Below are 18,888 nucleotides of genomic sequence, written 5' to 3'. Positions count from 1 at the left end.
CTTCCACTCAGAGGCCACAGTATCTTATGTCTTGACACAGGACTGCTGCTGGCCTCATTAGCGGGCTGCAAACAGCTGTCTTCTGTGTGTGTGTTTTTTTTTTTGCTGACATGAATAAAGAGGTTCCCTCTGTATACTGAGAGTACTAGACTCACCATCTGGTCCCTGCCACCCCTCCGGGCTCCTCTCAGCTTCTGTAAAAAAAAAGAGGGAATTGTGAACACTTCTTGCTACCCAGTCCCTCCATGCTTGGAGAATTGCATGACACTGCCACCCCATCCCTTCTGATGTGTCACTGCACGTCTGGGTCTGTAGGTCTGCTGCCTCCATTCAGCTCGGCCGCGCGCTCTACGACCCCCTGGGCAGCCGTGCCACAGGTCTGTCACTGCTCTGTTAATTGTTTTCTGGCCACCCATGTTCCCCACAGACGGTCCAAACCTCAGGGCGACACCGGGCTGTCAGCATCCCCCAGGATGGCAGAATCCTGGTGAAGCAAAGTCTGCCTCTGTAGATTGGGTTTTGTTCTTAAGTGTACATATATGCTGTAGTTCCCATGACAACTAATTAAACATAGCTCACAAAAAAAGAAAGAGTTAAGGTGCACGAGTGTAAGGAGAAAATAAAGTTAATGATGTGAATACTAAAGTGGAGATGGATATGCTTGTTATTGCCAATAAAATGGCAGTAGGTGAGTTCCTTCTCCGTGCTTGGGGAGTGAGTGGTTAAATGAGTTGAATTACATTTTTAACTTGTTCCAAAGTAGGAGATTAAGAGAAAATATAGCTTGAAAGGAGGGTTGGGGAAAGTTACATTTCATCTGCTGGTTTCTTTCAACATTTTCAAAATGGTGGAAACCCTTGGAGGTGTATACCTTCATCCAGTATCACCACATGAGTGGATGGTTTTCACTTGCAACATTTTTCCTGTGTTGCCTGGTAATCTGGATTGGCGGCTTCAGTTTTAGTTGGTGACTCTAATCCGGGGTGTTTATTTAAAGACTGTATAAGTATTAAGCTGATGCTGCTTATCAGAGTTGTTGGCCATTCCAGTTAAGACTCTAAGAATTATTCATTTTATATCATAGACTCTGACACAGAGACAAGAATGTGCAATCATAATTCTGAATCTGCCTGTCTGTTCTTGTGCTGAATGGAGACCTTAATTGGTGTTTGTTTGGTCACATGAAGCTGCAGGTGCCTACCCAGTGGAACGAAAGATGTATTATGTGAACAGCGTGTTGTTGGCCAAACTTGCCAAAATGACCCCAAGTGAGTACCTTTTCTTGCAGTAAACTAGTCACTGAGCTGTGCGCCTATCCACAATAGGGCTAGTGTGATGCTGTGTATATTTAGAAGGTAAGTAAGGTGATCATACCCCAAACTGATCAGTTTATGAAGAACTGTATTTCTTTTTCATAATAGTTTTGCCTATTACTGGTCTGTGCTTGAAGCTCTTGCTGTAACCCTTTTGCAGGTTATTTTTTTGTAACTTAGTCTTCAAATAGCAAAAACAAGTTTGTTAACAAAAGTATGTCTGAAACTGTGAAAGATATCTAACTTTTGTGTAGTCCATTTCATAAAGTAAAAAAAAGTAATTTTCTGAAATATCTTGCTTATTTTTAATTTTCTTTTAGCTACATGTGTTACCGGTTGCTGGGGGCTGCCTTGCCCTTGCTGTCGTTAGACCAGCTGCAGACTGTGCTTCGAGGGGATGTGATGCGTCACTTTGGTGACCACGTAGTGTCTGCTCAGGTAAAGAGTCTGTGTATTGTGGGTTTGTGTGGAACTTTATGTCCACAATGTTTGATTACTAGTTACAGAATCCCGAGATGTGGGCAGAGGCAATAGCTGTTTTTGCTATTGATGATTTGCGCATAGTAGCTGATGGCTGCAGTCTTCCTATCCTGGATCTCCTAGATTGTGAGAGCATGGTACAGAAGTTTTACATAGTCACGCCAGTGTTAAGCTTTCATCGCAGCGTGGGCCTGGCTGGCTCACTGGTATTGTCACTTTTTGATCACTACAGCATCATGCAGATAGGTCTCCAGAAATAGAGTTTACATTATCTTCAGCAGTTACAGAATTGAGATGCAAGACTAGTCCTGGGGATAAAAAGGACTAAACAGAAAACTCCTGCTCTTTGAGTCTTACATAGAGGGTACCCTTCAAGATGATTTACGTTTCTCCACAAAGCACACTGGTCTTGCGGCCCAAGATATCTGTTTAAGGGTCTGTTATACAAGCAATAGGGTGCAAACCAGTTGTGTCTTTGCACACTGACTGATTTGCGACTTGCCCTTAATTTTGTGATGTGACCAATGTACTAATTGGTTGCATTTCAGAATGCAAGTTTGCAGGACGTTGCAAAATCTCCTACCTCGTTGATATTTATCAGGCAGCAAGCATGAAGAGACTCCCTAACAATGCTGAGATGAGCTCCTACGAGGGGCAGGAGACATGCAATCCATGCATTCATATGAAGACTCCACTACGCTGAATCTTGCTTAATAAAATAATTTCTCCATTGTTGCACACCATAATAGTAAGGGGTGCCTTGACTCCCCTCTTTCCCTGGGCTTGTATTGAGTTAAAGTCCTTGTTCCAAAGTTCAGTCCAGCTGGTTTCACTTTTGCCTTCTTTGGGTTCAACTCGTTTCTTTGCTCAATTCGCATGGGTCTTCCATCTGGAAAGGTGACGGTGCTGTCAAGATGCTTCTTCTCGGGTACTCAGCTTCTCTCCTTTTTCTCTCCGACCTGTCCCCCAGGCCTGCCACTTGCCTAGAAAAGATATGGATACTGCAAGAAATCTTCCTTTCAGGGCCACAGCCTCCTGTGGACTGACAGCAAGCCTCTGCCACAGAAATCGGCACCTGCAGGAGAGGAATATGGCTTTGGTACTCTTGTTTCTATGCATCGATAGCAGTGTTAACATTCAGTACGGAGGGACACTGGAGTTTTGCAGTGTGAATCTTTTGTGGATTCACATGCTATGCATTATTCTGCCATCTAGTGGTTGAATCCAGAATTTCAACTACTTCACCCAAAAACGAAAAACCTTTTGTCGGTCTTCCCTTTCGACCCCTGTTTGCTGGTGGGCATCAACGGAACCTCCATTTGCTGTCTCGTTGTAGTTCTTCCTACCTTCAGTCCCCATCTTCAGATTCTTTCCGTTTGGTCTGAATATATATATATTTGTTTTGTTTTGTGCAAGGATGTCCTCAGCTTGTAGGAAAACTGAAAAAGCACCGAAAAGAGTGGTAGGAAACTTTACTGAAAGCAACAGAAGCTCCTTGCCAGACAGCGGTCAGCAAAAGAAGAAAGAGCGGGTGCGAAAAATCGACAAAAATCTGATGGAGGGCTGAGAATGCCGGTTTTTGGGGGGGGAGCTCCCTGTGCAGCGCGATGGAGAAAACACAATTTCAATTTTGCAAGAATTGCCATCACAAGTACGCACAGAAGGACAACCATCCAGTGTGTGACCTCTGCCTTCCAATCGATCACCCGAGCAACGATTCTAACACATGTGCCGTTTTTACTCCGAAGACGCTGATGATGAGACAAAGCAAAGAATGGCCCATCACACATTGCAAGGTCAGAAGTCGACAACATCCCTGAAAGATCTGGGAGTTTCCGGCGATGAGGAGGAAAATGTAGCAAGGGGGCAGATGGAGAGACTTGGAGGGGGATTGTGAGATCATTGAGGTCGAGGAAGAGAGAAGAAGAGCAAGAAGGAGGTAAAAGAGTCGGCCACTGAGTCCAAATAACATGACTCCCGGCCGCAAAAGGGAGCCTCGGCGTCAAAATGCCCGCTCACAGGCACGTCCTACAAAAAAAAATCACGCGGAACCCTTGAAGGGGTCTCTGGTGGAGAAAGAACTCTGAAAAAAACACTTGTTAACAAAAGACGGGAAGGCAAAGGGCGCATCAACGTCCAAAAGCCTGGAACCTCAAAGAGTTCACCGAAGTGCCAACTCAGAACATTTGGCGAAGAAGGATTTCTCTGTGAAGAGGAAACATCCCACGACCAGTCCTGAAGACAGATCCCTAGACATCGAAAACAAACGAAAGAGGATTGAGGCCGAAATGGCTGCCCTGATTCAGAAAAAGAAGGAATTCAACGAAAGTCTGAGGGTTCTGAATTCCACCAAAGTATTCTAGGTCGAAAGAGGTTTTCGAGACTGAAGTCGAAGACATTCCCCCCATTATCACACCGAAGCGTCAACAGGAAGAACTCTTTTATAAGGAAGAGGAGGAACAGGCAACATATCAACCTTTAGACATTTATAATGCGGTGTTTCAAAATGCGGCAGAAAAATGTAAGGTTCAATTGGGAGAGGAGAAACCCCAATCATGTTTCTTGTTAGAGACTCTGATGCCAAGCCTGAAAAGAAATCAGTATCCCCCACGTGATATCAAGCATTCTGGATAAACGTAGAGAAGCCTTTAAGGAACCACCAACATGCAAATCAGTAATACCAAGGTGTAAGGAAATGCCTCCTTGGCATGGTTGCCCCCTGACTTTTTGCCTTTGCTGATGCTATGTTTACAATTGAAAGTGTGCTGAGGCCTGCTGACCAGGCCCCAGCACCAGTGTTCTTTCCCTAACCTGTACTTTTGTATCCACAATTGGCAGACCCTGGCATCCAGATAAGTCCCTTGTAACTGGTACTTCTAGTACCAAGGGCCCTGATGCCAAGGAAGGTCTCTAAGGGCTGCAGCATGTCTTATGCCACCCTGGAGACCTCTCACTCAGCACAGACACCCTGCTTGCCAGCTTGTGTGTGCTAGTGAGGACAAAACGAGTAAGTCGACATGGCACTCCCCTCAGGGTGCCATGCCAGCCTCTCACTGCCTATGCAGTATAGGTAAGACACCCCTCTAGCAGGCCTTACAGCCCTAAGGCAGGGTGCACTATACCATAGGTGAGGATACCAGTGCATGAGCATGGTACCCCTACAGTGTCTAAACAAAACCTTAGACATTGTAAGTGCAGGGTAGCCATAAGAGTATATGGTCTGGGAGTCTGTCAATCACGAACTCCACAGCACCATAATGGCTACACTGAAAACTGGGAAGTTTGGTATCAAACTTCTCAGCACAATAAATGCACACTGATGCCAGTGTACATTTTATTATAAAATACACCACAGAGGGCACCTTAGAGGTGCCCCCTGAAACTTAACCGACTGTCTGTGTAGGCTGACTAGTTCCAGCAGCCTGCCACACCAGAGACATTTTGCTGGCCCCTTGGGGAGAGTGCCTTTGTCACTCTGAGGCCAGTAACAAAGCCTGCACTGGGTGGAGATGCTAACACCTCCCCCAGGCAGGAGCTGTGACACCTGGCGGTGAGCCTCAAAGGCTCACCCCTTTGTCACAGCCCAGCAGGGCACTCCAGCTTAGTGGAGTTGCCCGCCCCCTCCGGCCACGGCCCCCACTTTTGGCGGCAAGGCTGGAGGGAACAAAGAAAGCAACAAGGAGGAGTCACTGGCCAGTCAGGACAGCCCCTAAGGTGTCCTGAGCTGAGGTGACTCTGACTTTTAGAAATCCTCCATCTTGCAGATGGAGGATTCCCCCAATAGGGTTAGGATTGTGACCCCCTCCCCTTGGGAGGAGGCACAAAGAGGGTGTACCCACCCTCAGGGCTAGTAGCCATTGGCTACTAACCCCCCAGACCTAAACACGCCCTTAAATTTAGTATTTAAGGGCTACCCTGAACCCTAGAAAACTAGATTCCTGCAACTACAAGAAGGACTGCCTAGCTGAAAACCCCTGCAGAGGAAGACCAGAAGACGACAACTGCCTTGGCTCCAGAAACTCACCGGCCTGTCTCCTGTCTTCCAAAGATCCTGCTCCAGCGACGCCTTCCAAAGGGACCAGCGACCTCGACATCCTCTGAGGACTGCCCCTGCTTCGAAAAGACAAGAAACTCCCGAGGACAGCGGACCTGCTCCAAGAAAAGCTGCAACTTTGTTTCCAGCAGCTTTAAAGAACCCTGCAAGCTCCCCGCAAGAAGCGTGAGACTTGCAACACTGCACCCGGCGACCCCGACTCGGCTTGTGGCGATCCAACACCTCAGGAGGGACCCCAGGACTACTCTAAGACTGTGAGTACAAAAACCTGTCCCCCCTGAGCCCCCACAGCGCCGCCTGCAGAGGGAATCCCGAGGCTTCCCCTGACCGCGACTCTTTGAATCCTAAGTCCCGACACCTGGGAGAGACCCTGCACCCGCAGCCCCCAGGACCTGAAGGACCGGACTTTCACTGGAGGAGTGACCCCCAGGAGTCCCTCTCCCTTGACCAAGTGGAGGTTTCCCCGAGGAACCCCCCCCTTGCCTGCCTGCAGCGCTGAAGAGATCCCTAGATCTCCCATTGACTTCCATTACAAACCCGACGCTTGTTTCTACACTGCACCCGGCCGCCCCCGCGCTGCTGAGGGTGAAATTTCTGTGTGGGCTTGTGTCCCCCCCCGGTGCCCTACAAAACCCCCCTGGTCTGCCCTCCGAAGACGCGGGTACTTACCTGCAAGCAGACCGGAACCGGGGCACCCCCTTCTCTCCACTCTAGCCTATGCGTTTTGGGCACCACTTTGAACTCTGCACCTGACCGGCCCTGAGCTGCTGGTGTGGTGACTTTGGGGTTGCTCTGAACCCCCAACGGTGGGCTACCTTGGACCAAGAACTAAGCCCTGTAAGTGTCTTACTTACCTGGTTAACCTAACAAATACTTACCTCCCCTAGGAACTGTGAAAATTGCACTGTGTCCACTTTTAAAACAGCTATTTGTGAATAACTTGAAAAGTATACATGCAATTTTGATGATTTGAAGTTCCTAAAGTACTTACCTGCAATACCTTTCGAATGAGATATTACATGTAGAATTTGAACCTGTGGTTCTTAAAATAAACTAAGAAAAGATATTTTTCTATATAAAAACCTATTGGCTGGATTTGTCTCTGAGTGTGTGTACCTCATTTATTGTCTATGTATGTACAACAAATGCTTAACACTACTCCTTGGATAAGCCTACTGATCGACCACACTACCACAAAATAGAGCATTAGTATTATCTATTTTTACCACTATTTTACCTCTAAGGGGAACCCTTGGACTCTGTGCATGCTATTCCTTACTTTGAAATAGCACATACAGAGCCAACTTCCTACACAAGGGCAGAGAAAAAATACAACTTTTCAACAAAGGACCCTTCGTACTTTAAGGCCACCATCCCAGCTGATTCCATTATAACGTCCACAGCAAGAAAGAGGGTGAGCATCCTATCTACATCAGGGCAGCCACCTGACAAAGAGAATAAGAGGATGAAGCTTATGGGCATCAAGATGGAGATGAGTGCTGCAGTCAACCACTGAAGGTGTGGGGTAAAGTTGAGGGTGGGACTTGATCAGTGTACCCTCAGTTGTTGATACCGACTAGGTGGGGGTTCGTGCTATGGGAAATGTGTAATGAGTGTCTCTATAAGGGTGGCTGTATTAAACAAGGGGGAGTTCCTTTACGGACTAGGTGGTCTCACACACATAATAGTGTCATGCTTCATCATTTGACCACCTAGCCCCACCCAGGTAAGATGATACTACCTGGGCGGACTCAACCTCTTTGTTAAAAGAACAAGAGGGAGTGCTGAAATGAATCTTACTGGATAAATATCAGGGATCCAGATAGGGTTAGAATAAAATTACCATACGTGTCACCTATTTCAATTGATTAAATTTAATAGAGGTGCATGCAGGTAAGGATAAAAAAAGGGGAGGGACTCAATAGAGTATTATGTCTCTAGGAGTCTAAAAAATAATCATGACCAACATGTTTCTGCCCTCTCAATGTGCTGGAAGGTCAGGGGCATTCGTCAGGGTCTAGGATCCCCAGAGCACAGCTGCTAATGGGTGTGCTCGTTAAGTGAAATAAAGGAGGTCTGAGGACCTACCTGAACAGTTGGTTCATTATTTGGGTAGGTCTGTGAGGAGGACTGATAAACTAAAAATTACAATCAAATAAAACATGGTGTAGGAAGTTGGCTCTGTATGCACTATTTCAAAGTAAGGAATAGTATGCACAGAGTCCAAGGGTTCCCCTTAGAGGTAAGATAGTGGCAAAAAGAGATAATACTAATGCTCTATTTTGTGGTAGTGTGGTTGAGCAGTAGGCTTATCAAAGGAGTAGTGTTAAGCATTTGTTGTACATACACACAGGCAATAAATGAGGAACACACACTCAGAGACAAATCTAGGCCAATAGGTTTTGTTATAGAAAAATATATTTTCTTAGTTTAATTTAAGAACCACAGGTTCAAATTCTACATGTAATATCTCATTTGAAAGGTATTGCAGGTAAGTACTTTAGGAACTTTGAATCATTACATTAGCATGTATACTTTTTACATAAAACACAATAAGCTGTTTTAAAAGTGGACACTTAGTGCAAGGTGCAGGCAGGCAAGGGGGGGGCTCCTCGGGGTAGCCACCACCTGGGTAAGGGAGAGGGCCTCCTGGGGGTCACTCCTGCACAGAAGTTCCGTTCCTTCAGGTGCTGGGGGCTGCGGGTGCAGGGTCTTTTCCAGCCGTCGGGACTTTAGGTTCAGGCAGTCGCGGTCAGGGGGAGCCTCGGGATTCCCTCTGCAGGCGTCGCTGTGGGGGCTCAGGGGGGACAACTTTGGTTACTCACGGTCTCGGAGTCGCCGGAGGGTCCTCCCTGAGGTGTTGGTTCTCCACCAGTCGAGTCGGGGTCGCCGGGTGCAGTGTTGCAAGTCTCACGCTTCTTGCGGGGAGTTGCAGGGGTCTTTAAATCTGCTCCTTGAAACAAAGTTGCAGTTCTTTTGGAGCAGTGCCGCTGTCCTCGGGAGTTTCTTGTCTTTCTTGAAGCAGGGCAGTCCTCAGAGGATTCAGAGGTCGCTGGTCCCTTGGAAAGCGTCGCTGGAGCAGGTTTCTTTGGAAGGCAGGAGACAGGCCGGTAAGTCTGGGGCCAAAGCAGTTGGTGTCTTCTGTTCTTCCTCTGCAGGGGTTTTTCAGATCAGCAGTCTTCTTCTTCTTGTAGTTTCAGGAATCTAAATTCTTAGGTTCAGGGAAGCCCTTAAATACTAAATTTAAGGGCGTGTTTAGGTCTGGGGGGTTAGTAGCCAATGGCTACTAGCCCTGAGGGTGGGTACACCCTCTTTGTGCCTCCTCACAAGGGGAGGGGGTCACATCCCTAATCCTATTGGGGAATCCTCCATCTGCAAGATGGAGGATTTCTAAAAGTTAGAGTCACTTCAGCTCAGGACACCTTAGGGGCTGTCCTGACTGGCCAGTGACTCCTCCTTGTTTTTCTCATTATTTTCTCCGGCCTTGCCGCCAAAAGTGGGGGCCGTGGCCGGAGGGGGCGGGCAACTCCACTAGCTGGAGTGTCCCAGGTGTTACAGCTCCTGCCTGGGGGAGGTGTTAGCATCTCCACCCAGTGCAGGCTTTGTTACTGGCCTCAGAGTGACAAAGGCACTCTCCCCATGGGGCCAGCAACATGTCTCGGTTGTGGCAGGCTGCTGGAACCAGTCAGCCTACACAGATAGTCGGTTAAGGTTTCAGGGGTGCACCTCTAAGGTGCACTCTGGGGTGTATTTTATAATAAAATGTACACTGGCATCAGTGTGCATTTATTGTGCTGAGAAGTTTGATACCAAACTTCCCAGTTTTCAGTGTAGCCATTATGGTGCTGTGGAGTCCGTGTTTGACAGACTCCCAGACCATATACTCTTATGTCTACCCTGCACTTACAATGTCTAAGGTTTGGCTTAGACACTGTAGGGGCACAGTACTCGTGCACTGGTGCCCTCACCTATGGTATAGTGCACCCTGCCTTAGGGCTGTAAGGCCTACTAGAGGGGTGACTTATCTATACTGCATAGGCAGTGTGAGGTTGGCATGGCACCATGAGGGGAGTGCCATGTCGACTTACTCGTTTTGTTCTCACCAGCACACACAAGCTGGTAAGCAGTGTGTCTGTGCTGAGTGAGGGGTCCCCAGGGTGGCATAAGATATGCTGCAGCCCTTAGAGACCTTCCCTGGCATCAGGGCCCTTGGTACCAGGGGTACCAGTTACAAGGGACTTCCCTGGATGCCAGGGTGTGCCAATTGTGGAATCAAAAGTACAGGTTAGGGAAAGAACACTGGTGCTGGGGCCTGGTTAGCAGGCCTCCGCACACTTTCAATTCAAAACATAGCATCAGCAAAGGCAAAAAGTCAGGGGGTAACCATGCCAAGGAGGCATTTCCTTACACATGGTGACACACCACAGCACACAACACAGCAAACACAGTGGTAACACACAAGGTTAAAGATAAAGACACTCGAAACTACATGCAGTGGTGACTTACCCTAGAAATAGAGGCAATTAGCTGCCGGGGGTGGGGTTTTCCCTTGTAGTCACACTCTTGGGGGAGAAGCGGGGGGGAGAGAAATAAAGAAAGCGAGGAGAGTCAGATCAAGATAAGAGAGGAAGGAGGAAAAGAGGAAGGGGGAAAAGGAGAAGAAAAAGGAAAACGGGGGGGGGGGGGAAGAAGACAAAAAAGAGAGGAAGGAAGAAAAAGGAACAAGAAGGGCTGGGACAAGCCCCGCAGTATCAAGATAATGGCTCCATTGGTGGTGTTCAGTGGGGATTGCCACAGAACTGAGGGAGGGAGGGAAGGGTCAACCTCCTGCCAAACGACAATGAAAATCCAAAATGCAGGCAATGCCTGAATAAAGACTTACCACTCCAAAGGGAATACCCGGTGGGAGTACCTACATGCTGGTGCCCAACCGCTCTGCTAACGAGCTGAAGGTGGGCCCGGTATTTGAGGTAACTGGTGAAGTGGGAAACGTGATGCATGCTGGGCCGGCGGTGTCCAGCGTACAGAAAATGTATGCGGCGCTCCCGGAAGTTCGTCGGGGACAGGTATGCCACCGTATCCAATGGGAAGGAGTGCCACGGTCAAGGAATGCACCGTATTCGAAGGTGCGTATGTGATGAAACCCGGAGGTGCTGGGGTGAATGAAGTGGGATCGCTTCAACTGTCCCGTGACTTAGAACACGGGGAAGCGCATAAGGAAGATGCGTCGCAGGGTTCACGGTGCGTCACATGGCTCCACGGGACGATGGGAGTTGTAGTCCTGTGGGGGCAGTGCTCAACCCGGGACGTGCCGAAAAGGACCAGGGGAGAGCATACATAGATGACGCGCCGCGAGGGTCGCGGCACGTCAAAGAGCTCCTTGGGACGACGGGAGTTGTAGTCCCCATGGAGCTGTGAAAAAAGTGGAGTGGTGGGTGGTATGGGGCTGGGCAGAGGTGAGTGGGTTTTAGGATAAAGAACGGAGACAAGTGGAGAAGGAAAAGGGGAAGAGGAAACAGGAGGTGGGAAGGGGGTGGGGGGGGCAGCAACAGAGGATGGAAAAGGAGAAAGAGCAAGGAAGATACAGGGAAAGGAAAATAGAAGGGTGGCTGCTGGGACTAAATTAAAGATGGAGCATCACAGAGGATATCTGCTGCAAGCGGACATACAAAAACAGGGAACATGGTATTCACACTAATAAAAAAAATATATATATATAGCGGTGTATGAGTCTTGAGTGGTTGGACAATAATATGGTAAAACCATTAGCCCAGGGCGGACCACTGAATGTTGTCATTGAGTCCACTGGTCATTCCAGGAAAAAGCTCATGAGTGCTGCAGACCAGTGACGCATTGCAAATTTCATCGCATTGCTCAACAGACATACACATCAGCACTGGGAAGAGATAGGAGAACTAATAAAGCATCTCCCAGAACAGTACAAAAAGAGGGACACTCATATAGCAGTGAGCGGAAAAACATAGCAAACACTTGCTTAAAATCTGCGTTGGATGCAGCAAACACATCTAGCGGCCAATTGATGATGGATGTTACTTTAAGGAGACATTCATGGCTAAGAATTTTGGGTTTCAGGCCAGACGTTCAAGCAAACATAATAAAAAAAAACACCATTTAACAGACAGCAGCTGTTAGGAAATACAGTTGACTTAAGCCTCAACCAACTAAAAAATGTCAATGCAACCGCTAAGTCCATGGGGGCATTGCAGTTTTGGTGGGAGAAACCAAAGAGGGTATTTCACAACAAGTAGCCCAGCCTCTAGGGGATCATTTCAGGCTGGAGTCTCATCAGGTCTTTCAAAGTTGTGGCCAGACGACAGCATCACAACAAGGTTGGCAGTACCAACAACACAAAAGGGGCTCCTTTCATGGAAGTACCTGAGTAAGAGGTCAATTAGCCAGAGGAGGTACAACCCCCTGCAGAGTAAATTACTGCATTGCATCAGCAATGAAGGTCACAAAACCATCAGTGACAGGAAAAAAAACCTTTACAAAATCTACACAGCACACCAGCAGGTGGAAGACTACAACGCTACAGGAGTGGAGAAAAATAACTTCTGACAAATGGATACTAAACACAATAAAATACGGATATTGCATGAAACTAGACAAATTCTCTCCAACGAGAGGGCCAAAGAAGAAGAGAAAGTCAAAGGAGGAAACAGTTTGACTTCTCAAGGAGGTCAGAGAATTGTTAAATTGCCGCACAATTGCATAATTCTAGTGGCCCTTCTAATAGTAAAGTACACCAAATGTCTTCCCACAAGCAAGTGAAACAGTATTGTAATATACAATTAGACTATCTGCATCAGATACATAGGCACCCCTAGTTTCAGGTATCAAAGGTCTCATGGACAGTTTGCCTTGCTATGTGCCTGGTTCAGTGAGGTGGTAGTGGAGGTGGGTGGAGTGGGGCAACATCCTGGGGTGTTTCCTCCAAGACCCCCAAAAATGAAGTGGGAGGCACCTTCTCTGGCCTCCATTGTGTGCTACCTCACGTTTTGCTATCATCCACCTTGCATTAATACTCTAATATGCCCAGAAGTGCTAATTTGGTATTAAGTGTGACATGCCATCCCATCACTGTGAGCATGGTGTGTTATATCTGAGACCATTACCAGTTCATTTTTGGGTAGTCCTGTACTATCTGTATAAAAGTACCAGCTGCATTGTGGCACCATATGCAATTTGAGGCTATCCCTCTGCCAATTTCCCCAAAGTCTGTTTCAGTATACTTGATTTTATGGAAGTAGTTAAATTGTATGATGTATAAGCCGTATGATATGCCCATCTTACAGAGTACCTTCTTTGCCTCACTACTCCATCTGTGTACCTTTCTCAACTGGAGTTGAATGGTATCAGCTGGTTGGTAGTGTTGGTTTTTACATATATGTATATTCCTCATTCCCCAGTAGCCATAGCATCTGCTTTGCCTCCAACTGATTAAAATCAGTAAATGCTGTTAGAGTTTCTCAGTCTTATTCAAGAGCATGTCTTAATTGCCTGGTACCCTGGCCACACCAATGAGATCTACTTCTACATTATGTGCTGGGTCATCTGCCTAGCCAAAGATTCAGTCATTGCTACTGGGCAGCTAAACTGGTCACTTTTAAATTTGCCTTTCAGGAATGCCCATACCACTTTTGTAGCTCTTTTGTATTCAGCTTAAGAACCAGTGGGCACACTGAGATAAAGACTATGAGATATCATATGGGTAATTTTGAAATGTATAAAGCATCATAGGCAAGGCAATTATCTTAAATAACTCTGTTCTATCCAATATTGTTGTGGATAGTGTATCCCACACAAGCAGGTCAGTAATACTCTTTGTGGGGGGGGCATATTAAGGTCCCACTACCACTGCGTATTCTGCGATACTTGTATACCCAGGTACTTAAAGCTGTTTGGTTGGATCTGCGATTGCCCCTCTGTCTCTGGATGGAAGACCAGGACAATGATCAGTTTGTCATAGTTTACCATAAAGTCCGATTTCTTCATCCCTTCAAACTGCCCCCCTCTCCCTGAAATTTAGATCTAGAATTTCCATTATCCGCTAGTCAATTCACCAAGGGAATGGAGGAAAAGAAGCTCATAGTCCACATACAAGGACATGTGGTCCTTTGTTACCCACTCTCAATAAAAGCTTGCACAAGCCCATCATGTTGAATCCATTCGGCCAGTGGTTCAGTTGCGAGACCGAATAAAAGGATCAGGAAGATGATAGATAGTGCACCATTAACCCTCACACATGCGCGGAGAACAGTTTGGAGGGGAAACATAAACAAGAAGAACCAGGGATCAGAGTTAATTTTAAGCAGGATTTGGAACAAAAAAAGTCCCAGTTCAGAGAATCCAAGTCCTTCTAAAAATCTTTGCTAAGGCCGGATAATTTGTGCAGCAAGACCCTCAGCCAGTTGTACTTGTCTAAGACAGTGCTGTATACTACCTTCTGGCATGAAGCCATTTGGTCTTGTGGATCAGGGCCGTAACAATTATCAACAAGTGATTGGCCAGGCCTTAGTTAAAATTTCATCTCCATATGAATGAGAGAAATCTGTCAGTAGGAACATTGGGTGATCAGTAGGGCTTCCTAATTTCAGTATCAATGACATTATGGTGCCACAGATGTCGTATGTCAATCAGATAGTCCAGGGGGCCACAGCAAACAGGGTTAGCTTGTGGGAGGTCACTGGTGATGTAAATCATAGGAAACCAGTGTCTTGTAGGATTGTATCCTTTGGGTAACCTCTTCAACTTTCTAAGGTGTGAGGAGAAGCTCGAGGCCCCCCTTCTGTCTGAATTATCCAGTTTACTATGCGGCTGATCACTAATTCATGTCTTTGATACTACAAGCTTGAGTCAGTATGAGTTGCATGCTGTGATCAGTAGTAGCTTGCAAAGGCCAACATATTTTTAGCAAGTTTAAGACCGACCGCCTGTGGTGACTTTTATATTAGGGCCAAGTCTGGTAAGCAGCGTCACATGATAACCAACCACTACAAGAATGTACTGATTCTATCTCCTGCTTCACATATCTTACTGTTCAAGCTGGATTGTTCCTACTGGGGAAGGACCAAGGCTGATTTGTGTGTGACTGGTTCCTTAGAAATATAGTCGGTGAGCAAAAAATGTTAGGATTGCAGGCCATAGTAATTATGAGTGGTTGAGATTAATTCACGGAGTCCACCAATCTCCATTTTATTCTCTTCTGAGCGATGGGTGTTCCTAAACGTCTGCCCAGTGCTCCGTGTGGTGTCCGACTCCAGCTGCACCCTACTGCTGAGACCTTAATACTTCAAACCAGTCTCGGATTGTTTTTGTTCCCGTTCAGAGGGGCCAGCAGTTTGGACTGGGTTGTTCCAGTAGGAGCAGGACCAGAACTGATTTGCATTGGACTAGTTCATGGGGTGGCATAGTGGGCAAAAAAAACTGATGAACTGGATTGCTGTCCAAATTAGTTAGCAGTGGCTGAGGTTAACTCAAACAAGTCCCTCCATACTTTTGTTGTTGTCCTCCTATATCTTCTTTGCAGGGTCATCCAGACCAATTTGGTCATATCACAAGACTACGTTCCTCTGTGCCCTACTAGATTCTAGCTTTTTAGGAAACACTGCAGGTTTTTTTTTTACCAGTGCAAGTATGTGGGCTTCGAGGATATTAGTTTAATTTTCCCATTCTTTCTTTTTCTGACTAACATAAATCTGTTAGACGGTTAGAAAGTGCTTCTCTTTACATAATCACCCCCATTTTGTAGACTGATGCTGTTTATTTTTAAATTCTGTTCACTGAAGAACTACCGCCGGTCCTGTGTTGTCCTGTAACACTGAAAACATGGTAAGATTGACTAATCGCCAATTGGCAGATTTAACTTTCCTCTAAAATCGCATTGTATGTTGTATAAAAATACAACAGTGGTATAGAAAGTCAAATGTCACCTGTGGACTGTAGTACCTAGTGTGCCATCCACTAAGCTGGCAAGAAAAACATGGCTTCAGGCCTACAAGTGTAGCCTGACTCCTGCACTTCTAAATCTGCAGACAGACCTGTCAAAATAAACCTCTTGACGGAAGGAAAACTCTTCCTTTAAATATTAAGCAAGTCGCCCCTTAGTTGGCCTCACAGCCCACACAATAGGGTGCCTGGTATTTAAAAGTGGAACATGTAAGAATTTAATATTTGCATGTCCTGACAGGAGCCTCCAAAAGCTATTTTCACCACCTGGGCTGTATCTATTTCTATAAAGAAAAAGCTAAAATTCAGTTCACATGTGAATTCTGTATATTTGTTTTGGAATACGTACAGAGATGATTCAACCATTGTTTTAATATTTATCAAACAGTTCAGTGGTGTAAGGAAATGACTCCTTGGCATGGTTACCCCCTGACTTTTTGCCTTTGCTGATGCTATGTTTTGAATTGAAAGTGTGCTGAGGCCTGCTAACCAGGCCCCAGCACCAGTGTTCTTTCCCTAACCTGTACTTTTGATTCCACAATTGGCACACCCTGGCATCCAGATAAGTCCCTTGTTAGTGGTACCCCTGGTACCAAGGGCCCTGATGCCAAGGAAGGTCTCTAAGGGCTGCAGCATGTCTTATGCCACCCTGGAGACCCCTCACTCAGCACAGACACACTGCTTGCCAGCTTGTGTGTGCTGGTGAGAACAAAACGAGTAAGTCGACATGGCACTCCCCTCAGGGTGCCATGCCAGCCTCTCACTGCCTATGCAGGTATAGATAAGTCACCCCTCTAGTAGGCCTTACAGCCCTAAGGCAGGGTGCACTATATCATAGGTGAGGGCACCAGTGCATGAGCACTGTGCCCCTACAGTGTCTAAGCAATACCTTAGACATTGTAAGTGCAGGGTAGCCATAAGAGTATATGGTCTGGGAGTCTGTTTTACACGAACTCCACAGCACCATAATGGCTACACTGAAAACTGGGAAGTTTGGTATCAAACTTCTCAGCACAATAAATGCACACTGATGCCAGTGTACATTTTATTCTAAACTACACCCAGAGGGCACCTTAGAGGTGCCCCCTGAAACCTTAACCGACTATCTGTGTAGGCTGACTGGTTCCAGCAGCCTGCCACACTAGAGACATGTTGCTGGCCCCATGGGGAGAGTGCCTTTGTCACTCTGAGGCCAGTAACAAAGCCTGCACTGGGTGGAGATGCTAACACCTCCCCCAGGCAGGAGCTGTAACACCTGGCAGTGAGCCTCAAAGGCTCACCCCTTTGTCACAGCACCGCAGGACACTCCAGCTAGTGGAGTTGCCCGCCCCCTCCGGCCACGGCCCCCACTTTTGGCGGCAAGGTCGGAGGAAACAAAGAAAACAACAAGGGGGAGTCACTGGCCAGTCAGGACAGCCCCTAAGGTGTCCTGAGCTGAGGTGACTCTAACTTTTAGAAATCCTCCATCTTGCAGATGGAGGATTCCCCCAATAGGATTAGGGATGTGACCCCCTCCCCTTGGGAGGAGGCACAAAGAGGGTGTACTCACCCTCAGGGCTAGTAGCCATTGGCTACTAACCCCCCAGACCTAAACACGCCCTTAAATTTAGTATTTAAGGGCTTCCCTGAACCTAAAACTTTAGATTCCTGAAACTACAAGAAGAAGAAGACTGCCAAGCTGAAAAACCCCTGCAGAGGAAGAACAGAAGACACCAACTGCTTTGGCCCCAGTCCTACCGGCCTGTCTCCTGCCTTCCAAAGAAACCTGCTCCAGCGACGCTTTCCAAGGGACCAGCGACCTCTGAATCCTCTGAGGACTGCCCTGCTTCGAGAAAGACAAGAAACTCCCGAGGACAGCGGCCCTGCTCCAAAAGAACTGCAACTTTGTTTCAAGTAGCAGATTTAAAGACCCCTGCAACTCCCCGCAAGAAGCGTGAGACTTGCAACACTGCACCCGGCGACCCCGACTCGACTGGTGGAGAAACAACGCTTCAGGGAGGACCCTCCGGCGACTCTACGACTGTGAGTAACCAAAGTTGTCCCCCCTGAGCCCCCACAGCGACGCCTGCAGAGGGAATCCCGAGGCTCCCCCTGACCGCGACTGCCTGAACTCCATTTCCCGACGGCTGGAAAAGACTATGCACCCGCAGCCCCCAGCACCTAAAGAAACGGAACTCCTGTGCAGGAGTGACCCCCAGGAGGCCCTCTCCCTTGCCCAGGTGGTGGCTACCCCGAGGAGCCCCCCCCTTGCCTGCCTGCAACGCTGAAGAGATCCCTTGATCTCTCATTGAAAACCATTACAAACCCGACGCGTGTTTGCACACTGCACCCGGCCGCCCCCGCGCTGCTGAGGGTGTACTTTTTGTGCTAACCTGTGTCCCCCCAGGTGCCATACAAAACCCCCCTGGTCTGCCCTCTGAAGACGCGGGTACTTACCTGCTGGCAGACTGGAACCGGGGCACCCCCTTCTCTCCATTGAAGCCTATGCGTTTTGGGCACCTCTTTGACCTCTGCACCTGACCGGCCCTGAGCTGCTGGTGTGGTAACTTTGGGGTTGCTCTGAACCCCCAACGGTGGGCTACCTTGGACCAAAAACTGAAACCTGTAAGTGACTTACTTACCTGTGAAACCTAACAATACTTTACCTCCCCCAGGAACTGTGAAAATTGCACTGTGTCCACTTTTAAAACAGCTTAATGTGTTTTATGTAAAAAGTATACATGCTAATGTAATGATTCAAAGTTCCTAAAGTACTTACCTGCAATACCTTTCAAATGAGATATTACATGTAGAATTTGAACCTGTGGTTCTTAAAATAAACTAAGAAAAGATATTTTTCTATAACAAAACCTATTGGCTGGATTTGTCTGAGTGTGTGTTCCTCATTTATTGCCTGTGTGTATGTACAACAAATGCTTAACACTACTCCTTGGATAAGCCTACTGCTCGACCACACTACCACAAAATAGAGCATTAGTATTATCTCTTTTTGCCACTATCTTACCTCTAAAGGGAACCCTTGGACTCTGTGCATGCTATTCCTTACTTTGAAATAGCACATACAGAGCCAAC

The 18,888-nt window shown here is 47.1% G+C and overlaps 1 protein-coding gene across 1 annotated transcript in view; it reads left to right on the top strand.

The window, feature by feature from the left end:
- The window catches only part of MYBBP1A (MYB binding protein 1a), a 647,917-nt gene that overhangs the window by 126,069 nt on the left and 502,960 nt on the right, over positions 1 to 18,888 (top strand). The window contains exon 8 of the mRNA XM_069226890.1: positions 1,634 to 1,751. Coding sequence (XP_069082991.1) covers positions 1,634 to 1,751 — 118 coding nt within the window. The remainder of the gene's footprint in view (positions 1 to 1,633; positions 1,752 to 18,888) is intronic.

This window comes from Pleurodeles waltl, chromosome 3_2, assembly GCF_031143425.1.
Source record: "Pleurodeles waltl isolate 20211129_DDA chromosome 3_2, aPleWal1.hap1.20221129, whole genome shotgun sequence".
NCBI lineage: Eukaryota > Metazoa > Chordata > Amphibia > Caudata > Salamandridae > Pleurodeles > Pleurodeles waltl.
This window is presented reverse-complemented; position numbering and strand designations above follow the sequence as displayed.